General features: G+C 40.1%; 3 protein-coding genes and 1 pseudogene across 4 annotated transcripts; 3 read left to right on the forward strand and 1 right to left on the reverse strand.

Moving 5' to 3' along the window:
- Positions 1–879: 879 nt before the first annotated feature.
- Positions 880–3,984, forward strand: LOC149096301 (uncharacterized). Of its 2 annotated transcripts, XM_089281127.1 has the most exons (3): positions 880–1,415; positions 2,374–2,470; positions 3,656–3,984. In XM_089281127.1, the coding sequence occupies exons 2-3, from the start codon at positions 2,407–2,409 to the stop codon at positions 3,883–3,885; spliced, it is 294 nt and encodes a 97-aa protein (XP_089137253.1). In that variant the 5' UTR covers positions 880–1,415; positions 2,374–2,406; the 3' UTR covers positions 3,886–3,984. The 2 variants fall into 2 exon arrangements, with proteins under 2 accessions (XP_089137253.1, XP_089137254.1); XM_089281128.1 differs by lacking the exon at positions 880–1,415 and having other exon boundaries at positions 2,356–2,470.
- An 8,372-nt stretch (positions 3,985–12,356) lies between these two features.
- LOC149096302 (uncharacterized) lies at positions 12,357–13,578 on the reverse strand (annotated as a pseudogene).
- A 5,345-nt stretch (positions 13,579–18,923) lies between these two features.
- Positions 18,924–20,867, forward strand: LOC149096303 (uncharacterized). The gene has a single exon (XM_089281237.1). The coding sequence runs from the start codon at positions 20,005–20,007 to the stop codon at positions 20,764–20,766; it is 762 nt and encodes a 253-aa protein (XP_089137363.1). The 5' UTR covers positions 18,924–20,004; the 3' UTR covers positions 20,767–20,867.
- Positions 20,868–21,404: 537 nt separating this feature from the next.
- Positions 21,405–22,584, forward strand: LOC149096304 (uncharacterized). The gene has a single exon (XM_089281236.1). It carries the CDS (start codon positions 21,502–21,504, stop codon positions 22,582–22,584), a length of 1,083 nt encoding a protein of 360 aa, XP_089137362.1. The 5' UTR covers positions 21,405–21,501.
- The last annotated feature ends 1,552 nt before the right edge of the window (positions 22,585–24,136 follow it).

The following is a 24,136-nucleotide window of genomic DNA, read 5'->3' on the forward strand; positions in this document are numbered from 1 at the left end:
CAAAATTTGGCTCGATGAAGGAATTCATACATTTTTGGTTAACCACATCATTATTTACAATCAGTGTCACAAAAATGAATGAATATAGAGTTACACATTTACGACGAAATAAAAACACCATTTTTATTCAGTAAACCCTGACCTGCCGTTTATGTCAATTAAAGTGAATTTTCTGGTCTTTCAAGTCGATAACAAATCAATAGAAGGAAATGTAAATTTGGTATTTGAGACGTTCATTGCTATGCCCTTTCGGTTATTGAATTACCGGCATTTTGATCGTGTTTCATTGTGGTAAGAAGTTTCAGAAGGACAATCAAAATGATCGCGCTCTCTTCCACAGCTGTTGTTTGACGGCAAATACCCAAAACAAAGAAGATTAAATGTAGTATTTACAAAGAAAGTAGCTGTGTTAAAAAAAAAAAAAAAGCAAACAAACAAACAGACAAAAACAAACTTATCCTTTTGCGATACAGAGAAAAGTAGAAAAAGGTCACAGCAGGACATTGCTTTGGCCATTTAGCGAAAAAAATTAAATGATGTCTGAACAGCTGGCCATATGATTTAGTGCAGGCTCGAATAGCGAAACAATGGCTAACTTAATTAGTCTTACTAATATCGTACTAATTACTGCTCTTGAACTGATATGCCACTTAAATCTCTTTATTGGAAGGTTTAATGACACGGCCCGATTTACCTGAGTGTCTAAGGAGTCAAAGCTTTGTTCAACTGTAAAACAGATAAAAAAAGGCTCTGTAGTATTTAGCATGATCGTTGAATCCTGACCTCGAGTAAATGAAAATAAAATATATACAAGAGAGAGGCTTCCCTCATAACAAGAAAAGGCATAAAATAACATAAAGAAAAACTGTTGCTATACTATGCAAGCAAAAGTCAATAGGATACGATACTGAGTTTTTTCGTATTTCTGTCTTTGTTGTTTTTTTGGATGAAGTAAAGTTTGAATAGAATGTCTTAGAGCATCAGTTGCTTGTGAATTTCAATAATCTTGTCGTTTTAATAGTTCATGAGCCTAGAGCAAAAGAAAACTCATAACCGTGGCGCCAGTTTAATTAGCAAAGACAAGGTGATTTTTTTTTTGTTTACTTATCACCTCGCTTTCTTTTCAATCACACGAGAAAGAGATGAAAGTTATGTGATATGTTAGTATACATTTCATTTGGATACTTTACTTGTTATCTCCTCGGAGGTTTATACCGCGAATTTAGGGTATTGTATGTTGTCCAGGAGTGCACTGTCCACGAGAAGCTCAGCGTAGTGTGAAATTAACTACAAAGTTTGCGGGTGCCTGTAGCAAGCTGTCACTGAGCCGCTGATCTCGTTATGGCTACATATTAAATCCGCAAGGCCCATGATACAGCCTGGCTAAGAGGAAACAGTGTTCTTCAATCGTGGTGGTGAGTGTTAGAAAGATGATTGAATGCATTGCTTAACTTTCTAAAATAGTGTTATCCCGTTATCGCTTTTACCCTGTAGTCGTGTGGACAAGGCAGACTTTCAAAGTGTGTTCAGTGTTAGTTGCTGTAATTATTTCGCCCCACAAACGTTTCAGTCTTTCGCCATGAACAAACATTTAATTCATGGGGTTTAACTCATGTCGCTACGAAAAAATTAATCTGGGGGAGTTTACTGTTCTTGGTCTGCAGGAATCTATAAGTAATTAAAACAGTTATAATTTTGCCATTGTGCTCATTAAAACTGTTATTCCTCCTCAACGTACTCTAGTTGAATGCCATCGTAAAAATTGAGCTTTTTCTTTCTTCAGGATGCTACTCACCTGAAAATCCAATGTTGGAAATTAGTATACAATCAAACTCAACTGATTTCGTAATTCAGTTTTTGGGACTCCCGGATTATTCAGATACAGCAACGTAAATCGACTTCGCTCTTTCAGACGCCGTAACTAATATTTTAGAATATAAGGACCCAGTAAAGGCAGAATCGTGTGCGCTGTGCTGTCAGACGAAATTGTGGTTACATTTTCGAAAATTTCGACTGGCCAATGGAACAGCATTTTCCGAAATTTCGAGAAAATATGACAAATTCGCGATGCATCTGTATATCCAAATTTTCGAAACTCTCTTACCAAGAATTTCCTGTCCATGTCATTTTTCTCTCCCCGTATTCTGGAATTTTCGTTGAAAGGTTCGCACCTTGGGAATACGACAATTTTCGGAATTCCAGGTAACTTTCCCGAAATTTCCGTACCACTTGGCTCTTTTTAGATGTTGTGAAAGTTCCGGTTTTTTAGGTTGAATGGGAAGCGCCTCCAGTATGTTAAATCCCAACTCGCCTAATCAGGAATTAGGACAAATCGAAAAAATATTTTCTTAGTATATATCTTTTTTATTGCAGCCATATCTTAAACAAAGAGAGTTCCAGTTTACGATGTGGCCGACAGGTCCAATTTGGATGGTCTTTCTGCTTTGTGGCTTGTTTGCATCCTTTTCAAGTAAGTACTTGTAATTGTTTTGATTTAGAAATGACTACAAGTCCACGAATAAGGGTATAGGACGTTAAAAGAATAAGCACGAAACGTGAATTTGAAAAAAAATAAAAATACTTGAGTTATGCGTTGACCAATCAAAATGTTAATGACAAATTTGTCTTTCCGTTCTTACGGAGCTTTTAATGTAATCACCAGGCGAAAGCAAGATAAGGCTAAGAGAAAAATGAGCAAGTGTATAATTTAAACAAGGAAAATTAAATTTGAAACTTCATGCCTGAATAACATTAAAAAAAAAAAAAATAAAGACATTTGCATGAATCCAACTGAATGCGGAGGAAAAGCAATTATCTAACGATAAAGGAATTTACACCTGGTCACTCTATGAAGAATTTTCATCTCAGTTTCTTCAAAATTCAAACGTCCCGATCTCATATCCAAGTCCCAAGCACTACTAATACTTGAGTTAAGCGTCATAACTGGCGACAACAATACAAGAAAGGAAAAAAAAAAAAAACAATTACCCGTTGCGAAATGTTTTGCGCATCAGGATCACAGAACAGAAAAACTACGACCAATATAAAGTGTTCTCTACTTTTTGACCAGCTAGTAACGTTAACAACCACGTTCAGTCCCATTATTTAGACAATTTAGTCTAATAATTGACAACTGATGACCGTGACATATAAATTGAAACCGTAACCTTTAGAATCTCAACATAACAGAAGCAAATAACAACGTACGATAAAATAGCGATAAAAAAGTATTTTTTTCGATCTCCTCGTAATTTTCGATCCATTTGGTATCTGACACACACAAACCGTTCCATTTGCTTGGAAAATCCACTTGCTTTAATCCCAATTCAAAAAGTTAAACTTTTTAATCCCATCTCCTTCAAAGATTCTTTGACTGCAGCGACGGAAACGTCTTTCAACTGCAGTCAAAGGAACATTAACAGTTTAAAGGGAAAAATTAAAAAACTTTCAAACCTACAATAGCTGAGCTTGATTCAATTTGACTCACTTCATCCCGATATGGATTCAAATGTGCTCATACACTTCCTCTCTACGTCTCTTTAGTCCGTTAAGCACATAACGGTAAAATGTGTCCGTTATCAATGCATATCAACTCAATTGACATGATTCACAAATGGTTATGATTACATTCAAATGCATTTTTTTTTTTCTTCAGCTGCAACACGCTCATGTTTTCTACAAGATTGGAGCAATAGCTTTAACGGAGAGGGAGAAACACAGTGCGAATCATCCTCTGGATATTACAATCTCGTCGGCTTTGAACGGGATGGCACGGACAACTTGCAGGGAACAAAGAAAGCCAAATGCTGCGGGCGCGATCGAACTTTCTGGAACACACCAACAATATGTCAGATGCCTGATTGGACCAGCTCAATGGACCAGTAAGACAATAGACCATATTCGTGTTCTCGATACTGGACTGAAAATAGCTTGCAACTGAGGCTAACGGGTGGAGTCTTTTCAAATGCAAGTTAATTAACTTCTTTGTAGTGATATCCCCCCTCATGAGCCTCCATTGCAAGCTAGTTCCAGTCCAATACCGAGAATACGAATATGGCCTATTTAGTCATAGTTCTTCTTACTTCCTGAACAGTGACGTGATTCAATCCATCTTCTTTTTCTTTTTTTTTTTCTTTTTTTCTTTTTTTTTTTTATTTTTGCCATCAACCTCCTCCCCAGAGCCCGCGCTTTTTCAGTCAGCGGCTACCGAACTCCTGACGGCCCTGTACGAACTCAAAGAAGCAGAAAATCCCTGTTCCGGTTTGATTGCGCGCAAGGGTTCAAGTTCAGTAACTGATCATAAACCTGCCTAAAGAGTGTGACCGCTTTGACTAATACTGGCTCAGAGTTCTCTAATTCTGCTGCTGACCAAAAGGATCGCTGCCTTTGGGAACGAGATTGTTTTCGTCTACTCTTCTTGCGAAAAAATTCTTCCGACATAAACGGTGACATATTTTCGAGGGATTTGTTGAAGTTTGTTTCAGTTAATTGTGAATGATACAAAAGACAAGTCTAGATCCTCTATTGCTATACCAGGCAAATAAAAGGATGGTTTAGGGGCTGGGCACACGTCCAAGCCATAACGTTGACCCGCTTGAAAATTCGTCTCGTTCAGTAACGCAGCAACACTCTCTTTTTACGCTCCAACGCTCTTGCACTACCCACACTTATAGAAGATAACCTACTCGGGTCTCAAGGACAACTCCTTTGGCCCGACTATTTAATTCTACATTTAGCTAAATGCGGCTTTTTCGTGTTATTTTGGCTGTTGTGTTGCTATCGTTGTTGTTGGTTCGCTGTTTCTTTTCTTCTTCTTCTTCTTTTTGCTGTTGTTGTTGTTGTTGTTGTTGTTGCTAAAGTTGTCGTGGTTCTTGTTGCTGCAGTTGTTTTTCTTGATTTGAAGATGTGGCTGTCTCAGTTGTTGATTTAGTTCCCATGTTGTTCTTTTTGCTCTTTATTATTGTTGCCGTTGTTGTTGTTGTTGCTGTTATGCACGATATTGGCAACAGTTATTGTAATTCTAAATGTATCTTACGAGCAGGACGAGCCAATGCCAGGAAGGCTTCTTTCTGAGAGGTTTGTATCGTGGAAACGGCAATAATGTGGGCAGTATCGAGTGGGGAAAATGTTGCAAGTCATCTCACCATCCATATGAATAGGGAAACTGCTTTGACGAAGATGTGAGCAATACGTTTAACAAAGCCGGCCTCAGTGAGTGTAAAAGAGAAGGCTATTTTATCGCCGGGTTTGTCACACGCCAATCAGGAGGCAAATTGTCCAGCATCAAGAAATTTAAATGTTGCAGTATGTGGAATGGTGAGTTTTTACCGTACGTAGCCCCTTAAGGAGATATGATGTCTCGGATTAAACATGAATGCTAAATGTTTAGTATTAAAATAGACATTCACAAACCAGACTTTAAGAAAGACGCACATTTTCCAAGTGTGCAGAAATAGATATGTATCTTGAAATTTTCTTTTTCTCTTAGTTTACCTAGATGATTAACTCCGGGATATACTAGCTAGGGAGGTGGGTTCAAAAGGTTGAAAAGGGAACTTTCGACTTTTTTGATATTCTTGTCCACAAACATTGCCGGATTCAATTGCTTTTTTTTTTTGTTGTTGTTGTTTTTTGCAATACTACACTTTATTACTTATTACAAAAAACTAAAGTTACTTACATCACTATCACTACTTAAAAATTACAAATTACAATACCAATCAACATTGCTTACAACACCACTACTGCAATAACAACCTCTTTAACAGGAGTTAATCCAAAATAATGAATAATATGATTCAATTGTTAATCGCGCCATTAAGTAGAGGTAATTTAAATCCTTTCTTGAATGTTTAGGCAAACGTAGGAAGCCATTCTTGAAAATCAAATACCAATTGATAATTGGGTCTAAACTAGGTATGGAACATAGGATAGCTTGTTTTAAAATTCAATAAGGCTTTCAAGACATTCCACTCGCTCCCATCAAACACATCTGGACGCGTTACGATGAGAAACATTGCTTATGATTGCAAATAAGAATACCGGATGCATTGCTCTTTTCCAGAAATTCCCCAACTTAACAACCTGGACGGACTGAAACAGCGCGTCATGGATTCCACCTTGTTCTACATTGGACAACTAGCCAACATGATGGGATTTGCATGGACTGGTGGATGCTGGTCTAAGTACGCTGGCGAAGATTTTCGCCGCAGAGGCGACACTTGGGAATCCAAGTACAGGTCGAATTGGTGCCTCGGAGACGGACCCAGGAAAGACGTTCGCCTAAAGATCACGTACGAGAATTTTGCCTACACCATGAAAGATGTGACATTCGGAGAGTCTGTTAAACAGTCCATCCCCGTGGATCAGGAACAACAGTTGCTGAATTCACCTGACAGAAGCTACAGCAAAGTCGCCTCTAACAATAAGAACAATGCTGGCTATTCCTCCGAAGTGGGGATTGAAATGCGTGTTGCAAGTACCCTCAAAAATGTCCAGCGAACCAGCTGGGATTCAAAATTTGGAATTGAAGTTGGCGTGGAGTACGAGCCACCAAGCGCAACAGGTGGCGTGGGCTTTTCGGCGAAAAGCAACTTTAACTATGAATGGGGAGGAGATGAAGAAGATACCACTGTCAACCAAGACTGGCATATTCTAAAGGTGACTGACAAGAAAGAACTTCCACCCAAAACATTTGCAGAATGGCACGCATTTAAAAAGCCCGAAAAAGTGACCCTTCCTTACACAGCTACCATCGTTCCCACATTCTCCGTTAAACTGGAAGGCTACATGAAATGGGGAGGCGGTTACCATGGAGCCACTACCAATTTCCATCAGGATCATCGCGGCTCTGGTGATCGTAGCAATGTAGAGCACACTTTTGGAAGTGCTGAGATCCCGTTCTACGAAGACCTCAAAAACCAGATTGAGCAGAATATGTTACCTTGGCAATGGCATGCTATGAAACAGAATTACCCCTCCGCAGACTACTTTATCGATCAGCTAACAAATAAAGATCTCTATGCATTCACTATGGCAGGTCAGTTTGAAGAAACAACAGAAAACGAGATAAAGTCATATTGGTATCCATCGCGACCCATCAACGAAATGTCAGACGCAATCACGAATTTAACTTTAATGACTGATCAGGGGGAAAAGTTTCCGGAGTTTCCGCGTATCCGCCCTCCACCACCAAAAGTCAAGACTATTGACAACATTAAGGAGACGAAGGTTCCTCCTATTAAGCATTTTAACGATAATGATGGGGGAGGACCTGAGCCTACCATGTTCCCTCGCATTCATCCTCCTGCACCAAAGGTGAAGACCATCAACAACAATAAAGAGAAAAAGCCTCCTCCTGTCAAGCTTTACAGTGAATAAGGCACTAAGTCATGTTGGGTAGTTAAATTCTAACTGAGTTTTCCAAGAATTATAATGCACCCGTTATAAATACAAAGTAATTAAAGGAAAATATACGTAGAGCATGTTTTTCTTATTTCTTTTAGAAAATTCCGCGATGAAAAACAGAAAACAACTTGATTACTTTGATCACAAAATGTCAACTCTCTCTGCTTGTGCCATCATAATGTTTCTATCGAGTTCTATCTCAATACCACCTTGCTAAATAATAAATATGGATCATTGACCAAAGGTTGGGATCAAGAGCGTTTAATATTGGCTATATTCCTTTTTGCGTGTTTATATCTGGGTCCATATATGGGATAAGGAACACCGAAGGATGGTTTATGTGCTCGAGTCACAGCGGGCATTCCCGAAAGCAAGTATCGTGCCCGAGCACGTTGGCATGAACACGGCGAGAAAAGTACCAAATATTTCCTAAACTTAGAAAAAAGAAATCATGTAAAAAAGCATATAAGGAAACTAGTCATCAGCGGCGTCGTAAAGACAGATCCTTTTGGCATTCTTCAAGAACAAAAACGATTTTATCGAGAGCTATACAAAAGTTCAAATAGTGATGCGGAAAACCGTCACAACATTGTAAAGTTTCTAGAGAATTTGAATATACCTCAATTAACCGAAGAACAAATGTTAACCTGCGAAGGCAAAATTTCAGCTGAGGAATGTTACAATATCCTCGAAAGTTTTCAAACCAACAAAACTCCCGGGAATGACGGAATTCCTATAGAATTCTACAAATTGTTCTGGCCTTTAATAAGCGATCCTTTTCTTAAATGCGTGAACGAAAGCTTTGAAAAAGGTGAAATGTCTTGTTCTCAAAAACAAGCGGTAATTACTCTAATAGAAAAAAAAAAAGGAAAAGATCGTTCTTATATTGAGAACTGGCGTCCAATCTCTCTCGAAAACGTTGACACAAAAGTTATGTCTAAAGTGATCGCCACAAGAATTAAAAATGTTCTTCCAAACATTATACACCATAACCAAACTGGATACGTGAAAGACCGATATATCGGCGAAATAATTAGATCAGTTTTTGATATTATGGATTTCACTGCAAAAGAAAGTATTCCGGGACTAATGATATTTATTGATTTTGAAAAGGCATTTGATAGCGTAGAATGGGATTTTCTTCTCTATTGTTTGAAATCCTTCAATTTTGGCGCTAATTTCATCCATTGGGTTAAAACGTTCTACAGAAACATACAAAGCTGTGTGATAAACAACGGACTTTCATCTGAATACTTAAAGCTTGAACGTGGGGTACGACAGGGGGACCCGCTCTCTCCTTACCTCTTTGTAGTTACTATGGAAACATTAGCAATTGCGATTCGACAAAATAAAGATATAAAAGGTATCTCTATTGGGAGTGAGGAGACAAAAATTCTTCAATACGCAGATGATACGACAGCAATACTTGCCGACACAAGCTCTGCTACTGCTCTTTTAGGCTATTAGATGATTTCAAGATTGTCTCTGGCTTACAGATTAATTGTTTCAAAACGGAAGCTATGTGGATAGGTTCTTCAAGGAACTGCAAAGCACAGCCTTTTGGGATTAAATGGCCTAACGAACCGATAAAGGCTCTAGGAATTTATTACACGTATGATCAAAAATTGCTTATTGAAAAGAATTTCATAGAAAGATTAGACAGTATTAAAAACCTGACTAGAATATGGTCCTCAAGAGGTCTTTCTATTTATGGCAAAATTACACTTATCAAATCTCTATTAATCCCGAAGTTTGTTTATGTGTCATCTTTAATACCTACCCCACAAGAATTTGTAAGTCAGTTAAACCAGTTATTATTTCAATTCTTATGGAATGGTCCTGATAAAGTCACACGTAGATCGGCGATAAATGAACACTCCAACGGAGGATTAAAGATGATTGATTTTGATAGCATGTTAATATCGCTTCGATTGGCATGGCTAAAACGAATAGTTAGCTCAAATGATGGCACCTGGAAAAGGTATCTGACATATCACCTAGAACGCTTTGGCGGCCTTTTCTTGTTTCATTGCAACTATGATGTTAGCATCCTTCCACTGAATATTTCTCTATTCTATCTAGAACTACTGCAGTGGTGGTCAGAATTTAGAGATATGTTCTGTACAGAGAAAAACTGGCGTTATATTCTTTGGAATAACAAACACATACTCATTAATAATAAAACAGTTTATTATAAAAGCTATTTCGAAGCTGGTGTAGTTCATATCAGCGATCTATCCTTTGATTTAAATAACAAAGATTCCTTTTCCCTAGTTTCTAACAGGATTTCGAAAACTAATTTTTTAGTTTGGGCTGGTCTTCGACACTCCATTCCTTCCATTTTAAAAAATAGTACTCATAAATCAACAACAAGTGAACTTTCTCTAAAAATTGACGAAAATATATTTGATGTGACAAAGAAGAAATCTAAAGACTATTATACTTTACTTGTAAGCAGAAAGGCTCTTTTTCCAACTATTGTAAACAAGCTGCAAAATGAATTTCATTTTACACTCGAGGAAGTTAAACAAATTTTTACGATCCCGCATAGTGTTGCCCTTGAAGCATATGTAAAGGCATTTCAATACAAAATTCTTAACTCCATTCTTTACACTAATGCTAAACTTTACAAAATTGGCTTTAAAATGAACGACTCGTGCTCATTTTTTTCATCTGAACCAGAAACGCTATATCACTTCCTGTATCTCTGTCCTTACTCGATAGATTTCTGGCGTGACTTCGAAGTATTCTGGCACCAACTTTTAAAGGAAAACATTCGACTTTCGTTGCAAGATGTTTTAGTTGGAATGATACCACAAAACTCCCCTTCTGCTAAGCTGCTAAACAATCTAATTATAATTGGGAAATTGTACTTATGGGATTGTAGCAGAAGTCAAATTCTTCCAAATATATATGGATTTAAAAAGAAAATTGCTGTAAAATATGAAACGGAAAAATATATAAGTCTGCATAGTAAAAAAACAAAGGATTTCTTTGAAGCTAAATGGATAGTGTCGCCTCTTGTAAAAGCTTAATTATTTAACGGTGTTAATATGCATTCACTTTCTGTATGTTGACCTATGTAACACTAATTAATATGTTATTTACATTATATTTTGTAAATATTTAGTTATAGTTTGTTGGAATTTTTTTTTTTTTGGTTACCGTCTACTGTTCGTGATATTGGTGTTTTTAGTGTTGTAATAACATTAGTTGTAGTAGTATTATTAGTACTAATTAGTTGTATTATATTATTAGTATTAGTAATATTAGTTGTTATTATAATTATGTAGGTAAGTAACTAATTTGCTGTATTAATATCAATTTGTTTCAATAAAGATTTAAAAAAAAACAAAAACAAAAACAAAAAAAAGTATCGTGGCGCCATCTTTTTTTGCCGGCCCGCTTAGGTAGCCAATCACATCGCAGGAATTGCTTCATATTGCAACTTACAGAGCTAGCCATGTAATAAGGATATCTAGAAAATAGCCTGAAGAAAAGATGTGTGCTGATTGGTTGAAAATCGCTTCACTGACTGAACCTTTTTAAGCCGTGCTCGGGAATATTGGCCCTCGGTCGTTTTTGTACAGACCCCGTCGCGCTCGGCTCGTACTGCAACAAACTCGGGTCAATACTAATCTCTTATTAACCCTCCAGTATGGCCCTCTGGCGCAAGGGCCACACTGGAGAATATTGGCCCAAGGTTGTGGCAGCACGGAAAGAGGGCAAAGTGGTCTGTACAAGAAAAGAACTAAGGGCCATTATTCTAATCAATAACTAAAATCAACCAATGGGATTTATCCATTGCCAGTCCAATATTCTCCAAATATTGTACCGGGCACTATCACGCACGATCGCTCCTTAACATTTTCTATTCAAGCAATAGAGCTCTTTTTCCGTAATTACAAAGCCTCATCTAAACACGCGGAGGATTGGTAGAATTCGAGACAATTATGCAAACCCCAGACGAAGTCGAGGGTTTAGTTAACTTTCGAGAGTTCTCCCAACCCCCCGACTGTTTAGATGAGGCTATGCAAACATGGAGAAAGTGTTCTATTGCTTAAATAGAAAATTTTAAGGAGTGATCGTGGGTGACACGTCACAGCTGTGTTTACATGCTCTCATCTTAACACACCTATAGACCAATGAGAGCGCGCGAGTAGCTTCGTTATTTTATAAAGTTTTATTACTTACGTTTCTGAGAGAACTTGCTGTGACATAAAAGGTTCCTTTTCTGTTTCTTCCAACTGTCTTTCCCTTTTGTTTTACTTAATATCTGACTTGAGTATATGCCTAATATACGCCTAGTCGACGATGTTTTTCCAGTCGATGATAGTATCATTTTATTCTTAACATTTTTAGTCGTGTACTATTCCGGCTTTCAGAAGCAAACAATACACTGCTTTTGATGGTTTTTATAGAAACGATCCGTATGGCAAAATTCCGGCTAACAAAGAATCAATAAGGACTTCAGTTCTTACTTACCTCGAGACTATCTTGCCATATAATAATCTCCGGTATGGCTCTCGCGCTGGGTTTGTAAAGGTTATTAATTTTTTATGTCAATATATCTGCGTATGAGACTCATGATACATGCTCATGATATTCGCTTTGTCAATGCAATCATTCTGCTTCTTCATTGGTCCTGACAAGTCCCAAGGGGGAGTGGCCAATTAAGTATACATTTTACATTTTTTGTGCGCACTCTTACTGAGTGTTTTTGAATGCAAAAATTATTAACGAGATCTACCGGAATAGCAATGTAAAGGAAGATGGTGATTGATTTGAGAAAGAAAATATGATTGATTGTAGAAATCTCTTCTTGTTTTTAGTAGCACTTTTATTCGCTCGTCAGTCATAACAAAAAAAGTGCGCTTTTAACCAGGATGAGTGCATTTCCCAAACGGATCAACTAGTATTCAATGAAACATCATAAAGTACAACCACACTTTCATTCTTCTTTGTCTCACTTTTAATGTGACAACGGAGTATTACAAGGAAAATCGTAATAATTTGATTTCTTCACTTGCTTAGGTAGTCCGTTCCGCAAAAACGGCTGCGGGGAGACTATTGCTTAGGCGGAAAGCGTAGCATTTACACCTGGCACGTTTGCAACGGGTTTATCATCCCACTGCACATCGAAATCCAAGCCTGCCACGTCATGAAACATGCCATGGAGCTCGAACTCGTACAGGCTCTCGTCGGTCAGTACGCCAATTACCTCTTGAACGTACTGATTCAATTCCTCGTCCTCTCCATGCATCATATCACTCCACAGCCAAGGGCTGTCACCTCGTTCGCTGACCTGCTTCAAGAACTTGTAAAAAGGAACACTGTCTGTACCGAGTGTGTATTTAAAGGGAGGTCGCTTGGTTTTACCTTTGTGCGTCTCTTGGAAGTTTTTTTTTTTTTTTCAGGAAGCCTTCAAATTTAACCTTGAACTGGACTTAAATGGTGGCTTTGTAAGGTACATTGACTTGCTTGTTGGAAGTTATCATCTGGTATGGTGACCCAGAATCGGCATCTGTTGTTTGCGTTTCTTTCACTTTAACGATGTCCCACTTGATCTTCCCGTCTTCATCTGTGTTCAATCCAGCACTCTCGCTTCCTCCAGACAAGGTGATGGACGCTTTGAAAGTTCCAGCAGCTAAGCCGAAAATGCCGGGAGACGTGTAACCGAGCGTCACTGAAGCTCCGAAAGTGGATTTAAACCTGGTGGTAGAGGAATGGGTGACGGTGCGAACAGACTTTATTTCTCGTGAAATACTCGTTTGGGTTGGAGTCGAATCCATGTTGTTGATCTCTCCGACATCCTGTACAATAGGCTTTATTGACTGAATTTCTGGCTTCCCGTAGTCAATATTCTTTACTTTAAAAGAAAAGTTCTCGTAGAAGATCTTCAAACGTTCTTTTGCCTTCTCTCCACTGCATCCGTTTTGATAATGGGACCTCCAGCTGTCACCATCTCTTATAAAATCTTGGCCATTATGCTGACCTCTGCATTCTTTTGACCAACCGTATCCCAAGTAAAACGCCAAAAGACCCAAGTTATCGAGCGTCAAATCCATAGTTCTCGTCTTTACTTCATCTCCCGACTTCAGTGTTAGGACTTCTACAAGGAAAAGCGGAGTCGAGGCTCTAGCCATTATTAGCACGGGAAGAGGTTGAGACATGCGATGCAAATTCATTGCATCGCATGAAGTAAGCATTAACAACACCAGTTATTGGGCTTTGCCAAGGTTTACATTTTCGACCTTAACTTACCAGCTTTAAATAAAACGCGACCAAATTTTTCTTTTCAATACTAACAATTTTCAATGCAGGAATATGCCTTTTGCAGCTAAGCCATCACGTGACCTATTTTTCATAACATTCATGGGCTATAGCTTAACGAATGCCAGAAATGGAAAAAGCATGTCGAAAACTATCAAAATGGCCAAGTTTGAGGCTAACATCATTAAAGAATGAGAATTTATGACAGTCAGAATTTTTACAAGAATAAAAGATTTCTATGGAAAAAGTTGTTTGAGAGCAACGCCTTGCTCTCCAGCAACATTTTCTGTAAAAATCCTCTAAATTTTCTGAAAATTCAAACTAACGTATAAAGACTCTTTCAATCCAGGGGCCTCAAACTTGGCCATTTTGGTATTTTCGATGCGCTCTCTCCATTTCTGGCATTCTTTAAGTTATAGCCCATAATGTAAAAATTTCTAGGAAAAATTTGGTCACGTGACCCCAGCTGCAAAGGGCCTATAACTATTTCGCCTGTTGTCAGGGTGAACCTGTGCGAATATGGCAATAGGATCCTCTAAAATAAGGTTACCGGCAGATCACTAAACCAACAATTCGTAGAGGTCTGACTAAGTAAAATGAAAAAAACTATCAACTAGTACTTCTTTCCGATTATTTTGCCTTTTGGACGACACATATTAAACTTAGCTACCTCGTAGAGATGACTCAATTAGGTTCTATGGGAATGGGCGAAAGTAATATAGTGATATAGAAAAAGGTTAAAATTAGAAATAAAAATTGAAATTAAATATACACTTTCTGTCTCAGGTGGTGCTCAAGTGAACTATGTAGTCGCAGACGGGGTAGCAAATTTGTGTTTTTGTTTAGCATGGCACGGCATAAGGTTTCCCAGCCCCTGCGGAGCCCTTGCCCTTGCGTAACGTTTCCCAGCCCTGCGGAACAAAATGTCCGTTGTGTAAGGTTTCCCAGACTCCCCGGAGCAATACTGCTTGATCTTTTTCAAATTCCCCTCCCTTCCCCCAAGCGGACAATTACTCACCGTCATACATGTTGCAGCATCTAAGCTTGGTGATGCTAGAAAGTGACTCAGATGTGTAATCCAACTACATAGAATCCCTCATCGTTGCATTTCCATGTATGACCTGCACCAACATCTTGATCTTTGCTTTGTACCAGTAGGGCTGTAGTGCAGGTTCACAACACTGCGCCCACTGGATACTTTTTAACTGATGACTTCTTCCTCTGTGGAAACCATTCAGGAAATGCCCTGATGGACATGTAGCCCACCCTTCTCTGAAAAATGGAATTTAACCTACTGTGTAATCAACAACACACTGTTCAGGTGCCCTTAACAAGATGTCAAGAAAGCGCTGGCTCACGTATAATTAATGTGAATTTCAAAACGGTCATCTAATCTCAGCCTGCCTGAGAGGAAGGAAGAAGTCAGATTTACTGACACATCTTTGTGGTGAGTAGCAGAGAAAAAAAATTTATATCACCTGTTGCCAAAATATAAACTATACTAGCCAATGAAATACAACTTTTACTCTTTTGTCGCAAAGACAAGAAAGATTGGTCCAAAGGGAGAGTCAATTCAAGTGCGAGTAACTCTGTATAGCTTCAAAAATCAGACTTCGAAATTTTGGAAAACGGATTTCCTTAAATTAGTGTAGCTGAGAAATACTTGTGTTTTTTTGTTAGGTATATGAAGCTTTTATTTTCAGTTACCAGTATTCATCTGACTAGCCGTGTTCGCATTACATGTTTGCGTAAAGTGTACTTCCTTTTGTATAGAAAGAAGTAACTGCTTTTGTCCTACCAAAGATTCCTAATTTTAGTGTAAGGCTCTCACTTAGTAGACACTCACTTCAAAAAGCACTTAGAGTCACTGAGTTTAGTTCACCGTGAATTTACTTGACTGAGTTAGCGTTGCATCGTTACGCGCCAAGGAAATCTAGGTACCTTGGAAGAGTTTAAGAACAAGATATCATGAAAGGCGCAAGGGCTCAGTCTTTCCTTCGGATGCTTAATTGAGTACGTCTTGCTTTGTTTCCTTTCCCTAAGGTCTTGGTAATTTCTTGGTAACAAAAAGAAATTGTTGGCAAAGATACACAAGTATCAAGGGAAGCCAAAATCTAGTACTGAATTGAAATTCAGTTTCATTCTTCCCTCGGACAGTAGTGGAGTGTGAATTCCGATAGGGGACAGTACTTAACAGGAGCTACCTCACGGCTTGCGCATCTTGAAAAGCCTAGCCTAAATTTTTTTAAGTTTGTCGTTTCCAATCCGTGTTATATCTTCTCCATCCTTGATCATCCTTGTTCCTTTATGGTTTATTAATATCTCTTAAGTGTTTTTCTATGTTAGTAAACTATTATTTTCAGGTTTACTTAAGTTTAAAGTTTATTTTGTATGTGGCCAAAACAACTCAAAATACCTTGACTGAGCTCCTTTAAGTCATCCCAGCCGTCACCGTTGAGGTCTTGACGTGAAACGAAACTGTCTACTTTCTACATTACAGCATATCGTACATTCCTGCTTATGATGTGGCCAAATAGTCCAGTTTGGCTGACATTCTTGGTGTGTAGCTTATGTTCGTCCTTTTCAGGTAAGTGCAGGAAATATCATAGATTGGTCATTTATGTTCAGGTACAATATTATGTTAGGAAATTGGAATATGATGTGAGAATTCGAAAAGTTCAAGAAACGGCGTCGTTTCGTCAGGGAGTGGGGTGGTTTGACTAATAAAGAGTGTATGGGGTTCTAAAGTGAAATTTAACTTGCTTGAACAACTCCATCATATCTTATCAAGGGAGGGGTGTTTAACCTACTTAAATTGCCTTCGAATATCCTACAAACAGTCACGAAACAGATGGTTGAGGGGAATAAGATTTGTCGAGCAGAAAACAGTTGAAATTGAATTCATATATGTAGCAAGAAAAGAAAGAATCAATTTAACGGGGCTACACCTTCAAGAAGCGTTTTGTAAGATCAAGCTGAACTACTTTGGACCCTGTGTGATTAATTTATGCCTTTTACTAAAGATTTAAAGTTGGAGGTTGGAATGTGCTCGGGCTGGGTCATTCTGTTTCGTATAGATTTTCTTGAACTAGGTCAGGACTCACCACAACCAGGGCTAAAAGCAGGTACCGGTCAACCGTCAGGGTAACATCGCTAATCTGTTAACAAGGGCATCAGCGATATTCGTTATCCTTAGAGAAAGTCTAGATGGTGCAACATGCAAGTTTTGTAGCGTGCGACTTACAATGTGCAAAAACCTTATCGTACGTAATTTTAACTTTAAAGATTGTTTTAGGCAGGGATTCTCCAGGGGTCTTTGAACATGTTTCGTAAAGGCCAAAGTCAACGGTTGTACCATCTAAAACATCCCCGCGGAAGCTTAAGATAATCATCGGTACATGCAAGTATGTAAAACTAATCAGTTTCTACCGGAACTGATCATAAATGTGACCCATCCGATTAAATTCCTTAGATTGGAATGATTTTACTTGACTTCAGGAGGTGGTAAAAGCACTGGCTGCTTTTCATATGTTAATTTAACAGTCGATTTTAGGTTTTATCATCGAGCTGTTAAGAATGCACGTGGGAAGACAGCATGGAGGGCATTGAGAAAGCCCAAAAGTTACACGAGCTGCGGTCGAGAGCTGTAGCTTTGAAGACATCACGATAATCGATCATGTCATTTCCCTGGTCAAGTCTTTCTCAAACACAAATTGGAAACGGCCGGTGTTGGTGCGTTTTCAAATTTCTCCGGCGTAGTGTGGACAGAAACATTTGATGCGTTTTTAAAGTGAAAACGCCATTTTCAAATTTAATCCGACGTACTGTAGACGTGGCCTTAACGACAAACGTGTTTTCTCTCCTGCCCAGTTGCTGCACGCTCATGTTTTATGCAAGACTGGAGCAATAGCTTTAACAAAAAGGGAGAAATGAGGTGTGAAAGGTCTGACGGATATTACTACGTGGTCGGCTTTGAACGGGATGGCACGGACAACTTAAACGGAATAAAGAAAGCAAAATGCTGTGCGCGAGATCAAGCTTTCTGGAACACGCCTAACCAATGCCAGATGCTGACTGGGCCGCAAAAATGGATGGGTGAGAAACATACTGTTTTCTCTTTTCGCACTTTAGATCCACCGCAAAGTTTATCTTGCCCTTTGTAGGTGATTCGCTAAAAAGAGGGTCAATTATACTGTGGTGGTTTGACAACTTAAGTCAGTTTTGAGTGCCGTTTGGCGGGTACATTCACATTTATCTGGCGGTTCACAGTTAAGAAATTATCGCGCAGTTTGAGGAAATCATAAATTTGGCCCGCGGTTTTCGGTACGTTTTTGCATGTTTTTGTGGCGGTCATTCAAACAGAGTTACTGAGCTCAGAGAGGTAACTTTGTCTTGTTTGAAGCTTCTCCTTTAACAAAGATTGACTTTAGGGCTAGAGTAAGTATTGTGGTGTTTGTGCAGAGAAATACGATTATTGAGCTAAAGATCATTTATGATGACGCGCGTTTTCGGTTTTTAGGAGAGAATAAAAGCGGTCTGCGATTTCGAAGATACAAAATTTGGCGGTTTGCGGAAGGTAAGAGACCTTCTAAAAAAATAAAACATCACAAAACAAAAAAATACCTACATTATGAAGCCAAGATGAAAAAATTGCCTTGCGATCACGTGATAAAAGGTAGCGTTCTTTTAATAAAAAATGGATTTTTTTTTACAAGACGGACCTCTTCAACAGTCTGTGTAATTCCTGGCGAGACCAACAGATCAAAATTGATGTTTGGAAATAAATGAATCGGTGATCTGATTTAGGTGATTCCACTAAATTTCTTTTTGTATCCTTGCTGCGTTCGATTTTCGCGTCATCAGCGCGCGCCCGACCGCGCGAACATAAACAACATTATTTCTTTCAAGATAAGCTCGACAGCGAAATATATATTTTTCAGAAATTATTATTAAATCCTGATAGCTAGGGTAACCTTAGGGGGTTAAAGAGTTACTAAAACGGTCATAAATATTGCCCAAAAATAGCGCAGTGATACCCATTTTTATTGCACTTTTACAATACGGCGGTTTTCAATTGAGAGTCGAAAGTAATCAGGCAATTGCTTTGGTTTTGGTTTTGGTTTTGGTTTGAGATTGGCTGAGCGGTCTGATTGGTAGGTAATTGGCTTGGTTCCAGTTTTAGTACATTCAATCGAGAGTACTCCATGCCAAACATAATTACCTGCAAGCCAAGTTATTTTTTTTTATAAATGCCCCTTCTTTTTAAATTGCATTCCCCCATTGCATTGAAGTCTTCAATTAACTTTATTTTATTACTCTTGCTGCTCTGTTTTCGCCGTCCTATTGCCAGGCTTTTGTTGTTTTTGTTGTTGTTGTGTTTTGTATTTGTTATAGCAATCTTTGTTAACATTATTGATTATCATTGAAATATGTGACTATGCTGACGATGATACTGATAATGATGACGGTGACGATGATAATGATGATGATGGTGATGATGAGGAGGAGGATGATAATTAATAGATATTTCACGAGCGCGAGCGTTGGAAATGAGATGGTAGGTAGCCTCAGCATCTCAGCATGGCATCTAACTCCCCTAAACGTTGACGAATTTAGATCTCTGCTCAAATGTTAGGACAGCGGCAGTTGTTAATCCTCTGATTAGCGTACTAACTTTAGAGTGTCTGTTCTAGTACGAAAAAAAAAAAAAACCAGCAAATCGCATACGGTCGAACCTCCCGTAAGCGACGACCCAAAATGTCAAGGAAGTGGTCGCTTACGATACCTTAGACTATATTGGGTCAAAATTTTGCCTCTGTCGCAGATGGTAGCAATATAGACTTGCCCAATGTTTTAAATGTTTTATTTGTATAAGAAGTCAATCCCGAGAAACACACATATATAGTGGGGGTTCTGGCACAGCACTCACGCACCCAGTGCAAGCGTAACACAACACCTCATCTGAAGATTCGGTGTTGTGTTACGCTTGCACTGGGTGCGTTCGCTTGTGACCAGAACCCCCACTATATATGTGTGTGCTGTGCCAGAGCTGCGTGTGTGTGTGTGCTGTGCCAGAAATGTGTGCTGTGCCAGAAATGTGTGCTGTGCCAGAAATGTGTGCTGTGCCAGAAATGTGTGCTGTGCCAGAAATGCGTGTGTGAGTGCTGTGCCACAACTGTGTGTGTAACGCAACAGCACAGCAGTAAAATTAGGCAAAATAGCGAGTCCAGCGAAGCTGCAAAGTCTGTAATCAATATGCGCGGATGTGCCCTTCACTAGTATATACAAAATTGTGCCAGAAAAGTTTTCCTATTGTAGAAGTGCATGCTCAGTGTATACGCCGTCATGGCTGCCGCAAGATACTCGTCAGATGTTCTGCAAATGTTCTACGGCGCAATATCGAGGGAGGAACAAACAAACCTTCCCGAACCGTTACAACCAGATTTTACAGCATTATACGACGGGTTCCAAATATCCCAAAACGATTTCCAAGAATGGCTCCGTGTGTGGAGAATGGCTCTATCCGAAAGGAACCCAAACAATAAAGATCTTTTGAAGTTCGCAAGAGAAAACAAAGAAAAGATCACCGATTTGGTTGGACAAGAAACCCAAAGGTTAAACAGCGTTAAAGTAAGTTTCGGGTTACAAGTAAAGTTCTCAATAGAAAGAAACGATGAAACGCAATACATGGAGCACTATTTCAAAGACGATGAACCGCACGTTTTCAAAAGGAATGATGAGGACCTGATAAAACAAAAATTGGATGAATTTATTGAAAACGCAAAAGGAGAAATAGAACACTGGTCCGAGATGGGATCAGGATGGGCGGTTGAAAGGATACAGATCGCGTACGTGAATGTTGCGCGCTATCAGCCACTTCGCGGAGGGACCTATTTGCCTCTTCCTGCCAAAGTGGCGAAAAAGAAGGCAATAGTCAACGTGAAAAACATGGATAACGAATGTTTGAAGTGGGCACTCAGAGCCGCTTTATTCCCTCCAAAAGATGGAAAGAACCCGCAAAGACCAAGCAAATATCCGGTCAATGACGGTATCAACTACGTAGGCATTGATTTCCCCACACCGTAAAACAGATAGAAAAGCTCGAGGCACAAAACCCGAAACTCGCAATTAACGTATTTGGCTGGGAAAACGATTGTGTGATCGTGCACCAGATAAGCAAAAAACAAGCGAATGCGCCGAGGATAAACTTGATGTTAATCGAGTCAGGAGAAATCCAGCACTACTGTTACGTAAAAAGAGAAAGCGCTTTGCTTTTCGATCAGACCAAGCACAGAGACGCAAAGCACTTTTGCATGCTGTGCTTAACCGGTTTCTCAAGAGCAGACTTGCTCGTGAGTCACAAAAAATATTGCAACGGTGTGAACGGCAGGCCGACAAGGATCGTGATGCCGGAAGAGGGGGAAAACATACTTTCCTTCCAAAACTTCAAAAAACAGATGAAGATGCCTTTCATTGTTTACGCGGACTTCGAGGCTCTTGTAAGAAAGATTCAGAGCTGTGAGCGTGAGAGAATGGAAACAAGCTACACAGAGAAGACCGAAAGGCACGAGGCATGCGGTTACTCTTACCTTGTTGTGAGAAGCGATGGTGAAGTGGTTGGTTCGAACACTTACAGGGGCGAAAACGCGGTGGGGGGGGGGGGGGGGGGGGTTCTAAAGTGACGTTCTGCAGGAAGACGAGAAAATAAGAGAGATTTTGGCCACTCCAAAGCCGATTGTTATGACGTGAAAGGACTGGGAAAATTTCAAAAAAGCAACTGATTGCCACATTTGCAACAAAGCTCTGATAAAAGACCAATTCATGGATTTTTTGCCTGTATGGAACGTTGAAGAAGGTGAAGGCGAAAAATTGAGTTATTGGGGCCAAGGACACAAAAAATGTTTCTACATGGCACAGAAAAAGAAGGAGAAATGGGGCGTTCAAAGGCTGAAAAGACTGGAAGACGAAAAATACCAGTTGGAAGCAAAATCACAGGAAAACTGTAAATACTGTGAAAAACCTTTACTTCAAAAAAACTTCAGAGACGCGGTAAAGGACCATTGTCACATAACTGGCAGGTTCCGCGGAGCCGCGCACGACGAATGCAACAAGAAGTTGCGAATAAACGCCAAGACGGACCCAATACCAGTCGTATTCCACAACCTGAGGGGCTACGACGCGCACCACTTGATGCAAGCGATGTCGAGGCTGGAGAAAGAGGTCAAATGTGTCGCCAACAACATGGAGAAATACATCACATTTTCGGTCGGAGGTCTGCGTTTCATCGACAGCTTGAACTTTTTGCAAGGAAGCCTTGATTCACTTGTAAGAGCGACACCGAAGGAATCGTTGAAAATAACATCAACGATTTCGAAAGGCACAGACCTGCTTTACAAAAAAGGGATCTACCCTTACGAGTACATGGACTCAAGGGAAAGATTCAGCGAGACAAGGCTTCCGGACAAAGAGAAGTTTTACGACAAGCTGAACGACGAGCACATAACAGACGAAGAGTACGCGCACGCGCAGGCTGTCTGGGAGTATTTTGAATGCAAAATGCTGGGCGATTACCACGATCTTTACGTGAAAACGGACGTCGCGCTTCTGACGGATGTTTTTGAGAACTTCAGAAACCTGTGCCTTGAGCAGTACGGGTTGGATCCGGCGCATTATTACACGTCGCCAGGCCTCTCCTGGGACGCGCTCCTGAAAAAGACGGGGCTCGAGCTTGAGCTCCTCACAGACTACGAAATACATCTCTTCGTGGAAAGGGGAATGCGGGGCGGAATCTCCGTGGTGAGCAAGAGGTACGCCAAGGCAAACAACCCGCAAGTACCGGGATACGACCCCAGCAAGCCCAAAAAACACATCATCTATCTCGACGCAAACAATCTCTACGGATGAGCGATGAGTTTGCCTCTCCCGATAAGAGGCTTCAAGTGGAAAAGAGAGTTACCCACAGAGGAGGAGATTCTTAGTATGAAAGAAAACGCGAAGAAGGGGTGCATTCTCGAGGTCGATCTCGAATACCCGCAAGAACTTCACGAGGAGCACAACAGCTATCCTCTGGCGCCGGAGAAAAAGGCCGTAAAAAAGGAGTGGATGTCGGACTACCAAAAGGGGTTGATGAAAGACCTGGATCTGAAACCCCCGGAAAGCAAGAAGCTGCTGCTAACGCTTCGTGACAAGAAGAACTACGTTGTGCATTACAGGGACTTGCAGTTTAATCTGAAGCAGGGCATGAAACTTAAAAGTGTGCACAGGGTGCTGGAGTTCGAACAAGAACGCTGGATGGAGCCGTACATCCCGATGAACACAGAGTTTAGTAAGAAAGCGAAGAGCGACTTCGAAAAGAACTTTTACAAGCTCATGAACAACTCGGTTTTCGGCAGAACCATGGAAAACCTGCGAAACCGCGTTGACATAAGAATAGTGCGCAGCAACGAGACGGAAAAAATAAGGAAATTGATCGCCAGCCCTTTGTACTCAAGGCATGTTTTATTTTCAAACGACATGGCGGGGATAGACATGCGAAAAAACAAGCTGCTTCTCAACAAGCCGGTCTACACGGGGATGACGATCCTCGACAACAGCGAAATCCTGATGTATGACTTCTTTTACAACGAGCTTAAAAAGCAGTATGGCTCGAAGTGCGAGCTCTTGTACATGGACACCGACAGCCTTCTGATTCTAATCGAAACAGAAGACGTCTACGAAGACATGAAAAACAACATGGACCTTTACGACACGAGCGACTACCCGAAGGAGCATCCTCTCCACTCAAACAAGAACAAAAAGGTCTTGGGCAAAATGAAAGACGAATGTGCAGGGACCCCCCCCCCCCCCCCGCCCCATCGCAGAGTACGTGGGTCTGACACCGAAAATGTACTCCATCCTGAAGGTGGACGAAAAAAATATCAAAAAAGCGAAGGGTGTGAAAAAGAATGTTGTCAAGAAACAAATAACGCATGAACAGTAATGGCAGCAATGGCATGGAATGAATACTCTTCGAAGTGAGGGACACGGGATCTACGGCATCCATCTTAACAAAATTTCGCTTCGCCATTTGATTCAAAACGATGGATAGGTGACGATGGTATCCATACAAAAGCTTACGGATACATCGGCATGGATATATTGTCAACATTAACGGATGATGAACTTAGAGTGTTGGAAGCCGAAGTTTCAAAGTTGCTCTGGGGATAGCTGCGTGTTCGGAGGGACAACCAGCAGCTCTTCACGCACGAAGCCGCGCTTGGGCCCGTCGCGCATATAGTAGAGAACGGGCTGATCCGATTTGGAAAAAGATCTTTCAATGCTGTAAACTTTCAAAGACCAGATTGGATCCGTGGCCCTTTTCACACCCCCTTCAAGCTCGCCGGGCTGGTAGAGATAACGAACTTGGACAAGAGGGGGGAGGATTTTTTCGCGTTTACCGACAGGCCGTGAATAAGGT

Source organism: Orbicella faveolata, unplaced genomic scaffold (genome assembly GCF_042242905.1).
Source record: "Orbicella faveolata isolate gen_17 unplaced genomic scaffold, um_ofav_v1 contig_48, whole genome shotgun sequence".
NCBI classification, from domain to species: Eukaryota; Metazoa; Cnidaria; class Anthozoa; order Scleractinia; family Merulinidae; genus Orbicella; species Orbicella faveolata.